The 11,229-nt window shown below is 40.0% G+C and overlaps 1 protein-coding gene across 1 annotated transcript; it reads left to right on the top strand.

Moving 5' to 3' along the window:
- The first annotated feature begins 471 nt into the window (after positions 1 to 471).
- On the top strand, positions 472 to 11,010 carry LOC135256689 (procollagen C-endopeptidase enhancer 2-like). Its single transcript, XM_064338706.1, has 9 exons — positions 472 to 1,018; positions 1,349 to 1,457; positions 2,652 to 2,907; positions 4,817 to 4,941; positions 5,249 to 5,385; positions 5,950 to 6,113; positions 7,755 to 7,838; positions 8,187 to 8,354; positions 9,519 to 11,010. The coding sequence occupies exons 1-9, from the start codon at positions 945 to 947 to the stop codon at positions 9,647 to 9,649; spliced, it is 1,248 nt and encodes a 415-aa protein (XP_064194776.1). The 5' UTR covers positions 472 to 944; the 3' UTR covers positions 9,650 to 11,010.
- The last annotated feature ends 219 nt before the right edge of the window (positions 11,011 to 11,229 follow it).

The following is an 11,229-nucleotide window of genomic DNA, read 5'->3' as shown; positions in this document are numbered from 1 at the left end:
ATAGCCTAGGGAGTTGAAGATGTGTTTTAAGAACTCTGAACTCAGTAAACAATATTTATTTCACTGCATTATTATACGGAAATCGTGCGATTGTTGATGTTTTTGACAGCAATTGGCGGTATATTAATTGACAATGTGATTAAGTAGAATTGTACCACTAGATGGCGCCCTTTACTGTTGAATTTTTGACATTGTTTAAATTAAAATAGTACTTGATACTTCTGATTCGGCCAATAAACATTGGCTAACTTGAAATGTTATTTTAGGAATATGTTTATTATTTCCCAACACTGACCAGATTCTTAAAATATTGGGACACATAAAACGTTATTTGTTTGCGCAAATACTGTGCTATTATGAAAAAAATGGACTTGCATAATCTGGATACGTGCAGGCCTGCCAAAAGGAAATGTATTTTTGCAAATTGCCTTAAGAGAAAGTAGTTCTGACTTTTACCCAGTTCCAAGTTTATTCACCTTTTGATAGATGTAGGATATAAAATTTTCTACCACCACTTACAAGTTTATGCAGTTATTCACAGCCTGTAATGACACATATTTCGCCATTAGGACACAACATGCAACTAAAGGCTGTAGATAACCTTGGACCAGTGCATTCCTTTTTCTAATCAGGATGTTATTGTGCAGCCTATCATTAGTGTAAACACAGTCAGCCACACACTAAAAATTAAGTGTCCCTTCGAAATAGATCCAAAATGACCCCTTCTTCACTTTCGATCTGTCCGTCCTTGATCTCAGATTTTGGAGAGATGAAGCAGCAGACAGCTGCTCCCTCCTACTGCTCAGAACAGACGTTATATTCATACCACCAGTTTGCAGCCGGCGAAATCCCCGAGGAACTTCTGACTACTACTATTTTCTTTTCACAAGAAGCGACAGACTACTGAGCGTCAGGGTTACTCAAAACGGATAAACCCACGTACAATGAGGAGTATAATTTGTTGTATTTTGTGTCTGCTGCTGCTGTTCACGTGGGTCCACGCTCAGTATCAGCGGAGGTATAGTTTTTCATTTAAAGCTTGTGTTTTAATCGCAGTGGCATGTCCAAAGACATTCCACTTTGGCGACTGCTTATACTGACATTCAGCTAGTGACATTGCCGGTATTGGGTAGATAATAAAAGTTTCCGGTCTTTTACGTTTAAAAAAAAAAAAAAAAAAAAACGTTCCCGACGCGTTCTTCAGTCTGGCTCCATTCAATTTACTCAGTTGCAGTCGCATTTTAATTTAGAGTGTCCGTTGTCCAGGAAAAAAAGAAATAAATGACGGAGACATTTCAGAAAACAGCGTGACGAGTTAATTATTGAACTGTTCCTTACCGCATTTCAGGCCCATTTTTACGTGCGGCGGAAACTTTACTGCGGACTCTGGGTTCATCGGTAGCGAAGGGTACCCGGGAGTGTATCCCCCAAACACGAAATGCGTGTGGAAAATTACGGTAAGCAACATTGCCAGTTATTAACTGTTTCTTGTTGGGATGCCTGCAATTCTCTTGTGTGTCTGCATATTTAATTTAATGGTGATATGTATGCACTTTCTTATGCTTTCAACCACTCGGACACGAGTGTCATATGCTTCACTCTTCAACAGTAGCATAACTCTAATCTGTAGTTGCTAAAATTCAGTTTCTTTAATGTGTCAATATTCTCCTTCTGATGTTACATATTACCAAATTAGAAGCTTGGACTTTTAATTATTGATGAAATTGTGCAATCATCAAGCTTGGATAGAACAGAAAACAAACATCTCTGGCACATATAGGACAAGGGTTGCCACCACTGTCCAGGGGAATTGTTTTCATGTAATAGCAGCAAGATAGGTAACTCCTGTCAGTTTCAGTCTTTGATTGAATGGGTTGGGGCCACTGCAATAATTTCCTGCTGTTACAATTTTAGAGCCCCTAGATCAGAGGACCCCATCCCTGGTCCTGGAGAGCTACAGGATTTGCTGTTATTCATTGTTACTGATACTGCTTTAATTGGCCAGTTAACCAGCATGGCTTTTGGATTTAAATTTGTTGCTGTTTTTAAGATACAAAGAAAAACTAGCAGATCTTATAGCTCTCCAGGACAAGAGTTTCTGATCCCTACTGTCGGTAGACCTTGTTTAACAAGGTCCAATATAGAAATACACAGAACAGGTTACTTAATCTGACTATCATATGCAAACAAGACAGGCTTGTGAAATAATACTGATTAAATAAATACATTATTTTCATATTTACTTTAAAGCAACAGTGTAGGAAATGCCCCATTTATAATTACTAGATATTTTGTTGCTTTTTCTGTAAGGCTGGCATCTCAAACTCCTGGAGATTGCAGCATCTTGGATTTTCATGTTCTTTTATGTAGAAGGAAACTTAGGTCTTGGAAACAAGGTTTGTGGGCTCTTTAACCACTGACTTAAATGAAGCATTGTGCCAAAACCTGGCAGATACTGTGACCCTATAAGACTGGAGTTTGAGAACCCTGGTATAGATTAAAGAGAACCCTTTCTATGCAGAAAAAATAAAGCATTTATCATGTGGACAAACATGAAAACAGCGACAACCAGAGACAAATGTGTTAATTTAAATGCATTGCTTAGCTTTTATGGTGTCACTGATGCAGTCTATCTTTGGCCAAACCCGCAGGTCCCCGAGGGAAAGGTCGTCTCCCTGTCCTTCCAGTTCATCGACCTGGAGAGTGACAGCCTGTGCAGATATGACCACGTTGACGTGTACAGCGGGCACGTCAACGGGCAGCGGCTCGGCCGCTTCTGTGGAACCATCAGGCCCGGCGCCCTCGTCTCCAGCGGCAACAAGATGCTGGTGCAGATGGTGTCTGATGCCAACACGGCGGGGAGCGGCTTCATGGCCTCGTTCTCCGCTGCGCTGCCGAATGAACGAGGTGGGAAACTAATGACCCTCAGGCTCCCGGTCACCCACTCCAAATGACCCATAAGGCACGCCACAGCTACCGTGCAGTCTCCTGTTTATAATGGGGCTGCGTGCTAATGTGATGATGTGATAGGCTATAGCAGTGTTGCCCAGTCCTCACTCCAGGGTGCCTCTGTGTTCGCTGGCATTCAGTGTGACTGGATTATCCACTGTCTGTTGTTTGTTTGGTGCAGGTATTTGAACACTTACCCAAATCAAATCCTGAATCTGAGATCAGTCCTGAAAACATATGAGGAGTCTTTGTTTCAGTAAAATATAAAAGGATGTTCCTCAACTCATTTTGCTTAATATCATTTTGGTCCTCTGCAACAAGAAATAAAAACATATTAGTGTTAAGATAGTGATTTTAAGTAGTAGTAGTCAGAACACCTTTTGGATTATGGTTTTGCAGGACCTAGATTAGTTATTTAATTGGTCAATGAAGTAAGCTTGTTACTGTACACTGAAAACTAACAACTGTTGATGTTATTTGCCAGCAAGTCCGTGACTATTAAGGAGCTTGGAGAACACACATGAAACACAGAGGTTCCCTATGACCAAGTTAGAGAGTGGGGTGTGGCTGATGGGGAAGTGGGCATGTCTTAGAGTGCAGGGCAACAAACAACTCAATCACAGAAGTATCCAAACCTGGATAGTCTCAGTTTAAATTCATTGCAACTTCATGACCATTTTGCAGTATGTCTCTAGAGTAGTTCTCAAACTTGGTCCTGGGGCACCCCTCTGTATGTGTATGCTGGTTTTACAGCGTCAGTCTTGCTCAATTAAGGTTACTGAACAGATGTGTTGTTAATCAGTTTTTCCTTAAATGCAGTTTTGGCTTGTTGTCATTGGCTTTGTCTTCATTATCTACAAAATGGTTAGTTTTAGTGGCCATGTGTCCACACTTTCACCAGTTAGGAGCCTATTGATTCACCACAGTCTTTAATTTGATCAGTTAAAAATGCTTGTTTTTTACCTTTTAATAGCTCTTCGGCACAATATAAACAATGTGAATATGGGACTTACTGTATGTTCTTCATGGCATGCATAGCTAACGTGACTTAAGAGGGTAAATAATCCATCAAAACATGAAAAGCGTAATTAATAAAAATGAACAGCTTGTTAAAATTCCTGGAATGCAGTTGTAGTTTAAATGAAAACAGGGGTCCCAAGGACCAAGTTTGTAGCACTGGCCTAGAGGATAAAACGAGAAATACTTGCGCTGCAGGTTCAATGAATGAATGAATACTTTATTCTACTTTTATATAAGCTTTTACAAGGAATACTTCACAGTATGGTTCTGCTACACGTGCTCTTGAGCACATGCTCTCAGCAGAGGATCTACTGTGTAAAAGATTGTTCAAAGGGCAGCTCTTCAGGGCCTGTACTGAGCTGTTGACTTATGGCACAGAAGTGGCTGAGAGAACAGCTCCAGGATTTCACAGCACAGCTCTATTTTCTAAGTGTTAGGGGGGCTCGGCAAAGGCAAGCCGCCTCTGATTTGCCCAAAACCAGTGGTGTCGTGTTTGCTCTGGGACATACACTTAATCTGGAATTTTAATGTCAGGGTGTACCTTGTGTTTAGATGGCTAGCAGACGCTTTGGCGCTCTTCTGGACTGGAGTCTGGGTGAGGCTTACCAGCTGTGACCAGGCCTCTCTCTCGGCCACTTCTGTTTCAGCGAATGGTTGAGCTTGGACATGCATGTTCAACAACAAATCATTGCAATCATTTTCATTGAGCTACTGACTATTTTGAGAGATGTTATTGGTTGCAGTGGCTTCTGTGAGGAAAAGCTCTTAAGGGCCCATTCTCTGAAAGATAATATATATAATATATAATATAATTCTACGGCAGAGTTATCATGCTTGCGCCCTACAGGGGACAGGTACTGTGGGGGACGTCTGGACAAACCCTCAGGCTCCTTGAAGACCCCCAACTGGCCAGAGAAAGACTATCCTGCTGGAGTCACCTGTTCTTGGCACATTGTGGCACCTAGAAACCAGGTGAGAAAGCCTATTGGATATAAAAATGAAGTCTCGTTTGGCGTCAGAGATGACCTGCCAGTAGTTAACCAGACCAATGTACAGGACATGAACTGGCATCAGGAGACCTCACTGAGCAGAGTGTAACTTTAGATAAGCCATCCAAATAAGGTATCAAATGGTTAAAAGGTATTTTCAGGTCAACTGTGTATTTGTTTTACCAGAAGAGTACTCTTTGTCTTACACCTCAGGGTACAGTTATGTTTATGAACTTATTTTGTTCTTTCTCTTTTCTTTTTTCTCCCCCAATGGCCATCTGTTTGCTCAGATCATTGAGTTAAAGTTTGAGAAGTTTGACTTGGAGAGAGACAACTACTGCCGCTATGACCATGTGCTGATTTTCAATGGGGAAGAGGTTGATGACGCCAGAAGAATCGGAAAGTTCTGTGGAGACAGCCCCCCAGCGTAAGTACTGCTGGATGGAGGTGACCACTGCCATACAACTGCCATGTGGTGCATCGCTGTCCAAGAGAACAAGATCCCAGGGAACATATTAGAATTTTAAGTTCTCAAACATACGTTTACAAAGCTATCACGTAAGGACCATTTACATGTTCTACTGTATTCTTTGTATTGTAGGTCAAACTGGAGGTGTTCCTTTGGGAAATCAATGCCCTCTCATTAAATTCTTCATATAACTTAACTTCAAGCTTCATATAGAAATAGATTTAAATGCTAAAATCATAACTGTAGGGAAAACTACTGATTGTTCAACCTAATTTGCCATATAAACCGCATTAGTGTATTGTTTGTATTGAGCACATTCCTTTACTGGTATATTTGTTGGGTCCACATATAACTTGGATGAGGTCTTAGTCACATTTTATGATATTTCAGTCACAACTCTCAGATATAAAATGCTGTCACTCAAGAGAAGCGCAAGTCATCATGTAAAGCACAATCTGATGTGGTCTTTGATGTTTCTGCCAGATTATGAGTCCTGACCATGATCATTATTTTTCCTCTCAGCCCAATCCTATCTGACGGGAACCAGCTCCTGATTCAGTTCTTTTCTGACCTGAGTCTGACTGCAGATGGATTTATCGGTCACTACAAGTTCAGGCCAAAGAAATTCAAAACCACAGTCGCACCCCTGACAGTCTCTACCCCAGCGGCCACGACCCAAGCCATAGGTAGGTGGCCCTTTTTTCCTCATTTCCTCCATCACACCTGGACCTGAGCACTCATCTGGATTAGTTACGCTCCTAAACCAGGTGTTCCTACTGCCACTCCTCTGCTTAAAACCCCTCATTTTCATCTTCAAATTTCAGTTGAATAGTTGTCTTTACTGTACTGTCACTTCTGCCCTGTTATATGTGTTGAGGTAAAATAATAGACTAGAAGAAAAGTGATCAAAGTATATTAGTTAGCATTAAATTGAAGATGGAAATACAAAAGAAATGAAGAAGTATGGAAAATGGCTGTCCACAGTTATGAGTGTACATAGTGTGTTAATCTGGTTCCATTCCCAAAGTGTGGATTTGGCGTGGAGTTTCTGAACATTGTTGCTGTTTAGAGTTAACCCTTGGTTCCAGGTTCAAGACGAGGTAAATTTTCTTACCAGCATACACTTGATGTGACCACCAGGCCATTACTCTGGGTGCGAATCTGTGGCTGTCAATTCTTGTCCTTGAATTTCCAGGAAAGGAGAAACAGGGGAGCATCTCGCCCTCTTTATCTTCAGTTAGCAGATGTGTGCTTGTGGATTAAATAGTTACAGAAATGACAGGATTGGTGTCAAAACAAAATTAGCATCGGGTTCATCGATATCTCTCATATCTCCTGTGATGATGGGTGGAAAAGGTAATCTCTAGCGACCTGTTATTTGCCTCGCGAAAGGCACAGTATAATTTTAATCACTTGTATTGTCGTTGACCTCTGTCAATGACATCAACATTTGTTCATGTCATCATTGTGGGGCATCATAGGAAATGATGCCTTTGTCATGACTGCGTTTGTAGGTAATATCAGTAATCACTTTCAGGGGATGTACAGTATTTGCTGTTGCTAGCTGTGCTGACTCCTCAGTGTAGTTCTGTTAAAAAATGATAAGGGTTGGTTCCATCCTGTACAATGACAACATGGACGTACTGGATTCATGTGTTCCTGAGAGTTGTCTTTCTCACCATCGTCTTTCTTTTCCTGAAAGACAGATGGTGAGTCATTCACGAAGCACATAAGGGGATGACTATTTTGAGGTCTGCTTCCTGCAGACACAGCCAAAAAAGAACCTGACACATTAAAATGACAGTCAGTTAAAACTATGCTTTCGGTAGCCCCTGAAGCCATGTCAGAATGTGCCAAATGTCAATCATTTTGCTTTAAATATTTGCTTCCTTTTCTCCCTCATGAGAGCATGAGAGCAGTGGATTTATTTTTCTAGTAACTGCTTTGCAACACGTGCTGAAATGGCAGAAATAACGTTAAAAACCAGATGTTTTCAGAATGTGCTCAAGAACTCAAGAACTTAAACACTGGCACATTGTACATGAGATACATATCAGTCCTCATGCACTGGCAGTACAAATCAATTTGAGAATATTTCATGTGTAGAGCTCATTTTAGCATTGATCTTGCCATTGCAAATTAATTTCTTTTTTGATGACTGCTCATTTAACATTTATCTGATTATCCATTTATTTAGCTGGATATTCGCTAATTCAGGCAATCTCCTGTCTTCTTGAAGGATGTAACAGAAGCACGGCCTCAAAATGTATGTGAAAGAGTTAATGAAAAATTAAGCTGATATAATGTGTCTGTATTTCTTCCTCCAGTATTGAATTATTCAGCTGCTCTGTGCCAGAAAAAATGCAAGCGGAGTGGCACTCTGGAGAGCCACTACTGCATAAGTAACTTTGGTAAGTATTTTTCATGGGCTCAGATGCAGTGAGTATGAGAGACTGCCATTCGGCCTTGTTCTTTAACTACTGTCTTTTTATGTTATCAGGGTCTTAAGTTTTTTGAGAATTTACCAGTCATACTCATTTCCTATATTAGGCCTTTTATTGAAATTCTATTTTTAAGTCTCTGTAAGCCAGGAAAAGTGTTCTGTTGGAGATGGCAAGATGTCATTAACATTGTTTTTTTTTTGTTTCTGCCAAAAAATGTCAAGTACTTTTTAAAGGTACAGTAGAATACCAATGTTTATTTTTGTGTCCACAGCTTTTACACCTGACACTGTTGTTCTTGTGTCTTGCATTTCCCAGTGATAACAGGCACAGTCATCACAACAGTGGCAAGAGGGGGCAGTGCATACGTCACTGTCTCCATCATCAACATGTACAAGGAAGGAACGCTTGCCATCCAGCAAGCGGGCAAGACCATGAGTGCCAAGATTGTCATCCTGTGCAAGAAGTGTCCTTTTATCAGAAGAGGTAGGTCTGTGAACTGACACATCCCCTAATTGTTGATGTCCGTAGCTGTTCAGTCGCTTACTTTTCAACTGGGATTGTTGATCAATCCCTGTGGATCAAGATTTTTTCAGAGGTTTTTGGTGTATTTAATGTTATGAAGTCTACCATTTTAACTACGCAGACACTGCACTGGAGTAGAACCCTCCATGCGGGGTTGGAATGGGCAGTCTGCGGGTTCCCCAGGATTCAACTCAAGATGTTGTTTTAGTGAGACAGGGACAACCCAGTCAAAGAATCCCTCCTTTCCGCAGAGACTCTACAGTCAGTTACAGTATGCATCACCCTCCATGGCTGCCAGCTACAGTCAGAGCTGGCACGGCCCAGATTCATTGTTCGACTAAGGGCCACAGTACGAAACTGAAAACAAGTGTATTAGCAGGGCAAGCCACTCAGCAACCCCTTCCTGTGTTATTTTTGAAAAAAACCTTTATGAATAGTTGACTTAAGAATGATAGCAAGCAAAGCAAATTAATCTGTCCCTCAAAAACAACACTGAACGAAAGCCACAAATTAAAGGATTTGTTTGGACAGCTGGATCCAAAGTGTGCATGAAATGCTCTGGGAACAACAGTAAAGCCTGGCTAGCTTGACCCCTTGGACAGTGTTATGTTTTGTCTGTCTATTGCTATATCTGAAGCTCAACAAAAATGTATCTGACTGTTAAGTAAAAGGTCGGCCACAGGGTATCGATAATGAATATAATCAACATTGCACAGCTGACACTTGATAGTCAAAACTGTTTTGGCTAGACCTAGGTTAGTTTATATTGTGTTATCATGTGAGTGTGAATACTGCGAACATGTTTCTATAAATAAATGGGTCATGAGGACAGTCAATACTGATGTAAATTCAAATTCAGAAATAAATTATTTAGAGCTGCTTCTCTGATTTTACTGCTGGAAAGCTGCTTTGTCTTAGTGCGTGTGTGTCTGCGTGTACGTGCATTAGTATGTATATTTGAATGTGTGTGTCTGTGTAAAGTGTAATACATTTTATACAAGTGTGAACTTTTTATTTTTATACTATTACTAAACATTCAATTTGCGACCCGCATGGATTTAACCATTGTAGCCCACATAAATACCTTTGAGCTGAGCTCTGACTGTTTTTGTCTGTACTCTCCAGGTTTGAATTACATTATCATGGGCCTGACGGATGAGGAGGGCCGGGGCATAGTGGGTCCTCAGAACTTTATGCTGGCCTTCAAGGCTAAGAACCAAAGGATCCTCACCGCCCTGAAGAATCTGCGCTGCTGAGCATTTTGAGCACCAAATAACAGATCCTGGATCAGCTCAGCCAGCCCCAGGCATAATGTGTTAAAAAGATGAAGCTGGCCCAGGGTTAGAGATTTGGGGGAGGGGGAACCTGTATCCTTCCTCATGAAAGCACAGCATTTGCTACAAAGACTACTCTTTTGAAACTGATATTGTAAAATATGAAATTCAGAATGTGAGAAATACATATGAAATCATGCATAGTCTGTTTACCCTTTAATAAAAGCTGAGAACGTTGTGGAGCTCACTTTATATATATATATTTGCACAGAGTGTATTCTCCCTGATCCTCGTGTGCATGTCAGTCTGGGGGATCACTGAGAAACTACAATGCACTTCAATCAGTAGAATGCACTGTAGTTTCTCAGTGATGGCCCCAACCTGAAATACACAGGATTAGGGAAAATACATTTTGTCAGGACTTAGTCCAGTATGGATGTATTATAGTATGCAGAACACGTTTAATTATGTTGTATTTCTTTGCCCGAAATGTTTGTTGTATTATAAAGTATGTTCAGGATACTAAAATAAATCCTAAAAAGAACTGAAGCACAATGAAAAATTTAATTCTTATATGAGAACTGTATACTCTGTTTGAGGCATAAAACATGGGACATTGTTGTACAGTATGCGATTATACAGTTTTCAAGAGAAAAAAGTTAATGTATTTTGTAAGAAATTGATTATTTTGTTTCTTGGTTTAGCATTTAGTTCCAGTACATGCTTTTGCATTTTTTATTGTATACGAAAAGAGATTTTCATACAGACACTGTAATTTTCTTTACTGTAGCTTTAATTTTAACATGACATGTAGAGAACATATTTTGAAATGGAAAAGTCCTTATATTTATATGTATCTTATTCTATTTACCTGGAAATACATTTATTTTAGAACCGGTGCCTGAACTAACTGGTCGTGAATAAAAGGGACAGTAAATCATTTTAAATGAATCTCACAGGGTGTAATAAAATGCTTCATAAAGTTACACCTGAACAAGGCATACACATGTGCATCACTAAAGGGAATGTACAGTTATTATCAGAACATTGTGTTCTTAAAGGAAATAGAGGATCCTTCACATGCATTGAGACCATAATCTGTCATCAGCATGCTGACAGGAGATTTGATTGAATCTGGCTTTGCCTTGCGCCCTGTTGACTCTTGTCTTGGTATCTTGACAACAAAAATTCTTGTAGAATGAAAAGCAGAATGAAGTAAAAAAAAACACATTTTTTTGTCTGATGTAATTGGCACTCATGCCGTTTTACAGATTTGCATGGCACCTAAGGGTAAAGTAGATCTCTAGTAAGAGAAAAATAATAAAAGGTTTGGGCATACAGAATATTTGTAAATGTATGTATATGTGTGTGCAATGGATGTTAGTTGAATGTATGTTCAAAACTATGGAGCAAGTTGGCTGCACTGCACAACAAGGCAACAAGGCATCTAGTCAGATCTCTCAGCTAATGATTAGGGTTACAGACCAAGTGAACAAATAAGGCTGTTATTGCATCTAAATAAATGATCTAATTATATAATAATAATATAAAATATTATTATT

This window comes from Anguilla rostrata, chromosome 6 (genome assembly GCF_018555375.3).
Source record: "Anguilla rostrata isolate EN2019 chromosome 6, ASM1855537v3, whole genome shotgun sequence".
Lineage (NCBI taxonomy): Eukaryota > Metazoa > Chordata > Actinopteri > Anguilliformes > Anguillidae > Anguilla > Anguilla rostrata.
Note: the sequence above shows the minus strand (reverse complement) of the source record. Positions and strands in the feature narration are given on the sequence as shown.

Coding starts and splice junctions, on each gene's coding strand:
- LOC135256689 (XM_064338706.1), top strand. CDS start 945: ATGAGGAGTATAATTTGTTGTATTTTGTGTCTGCTGCTGCTGTTCACG. Junction 5,386..5,949: donor TGTGGAGACAGCCCCCCAGC/GTAAGTACTGCT, acceptor TTTTCCTCTCAG/CCCAATCCTATCTGACGGGA. Junction 7,839..8,186: donor CTACTGCATAAGTAACTTTG/GTAAGTATTTTT, acceptor TGCATTTCCCAG/TGATAACAGGCACAGTCATC.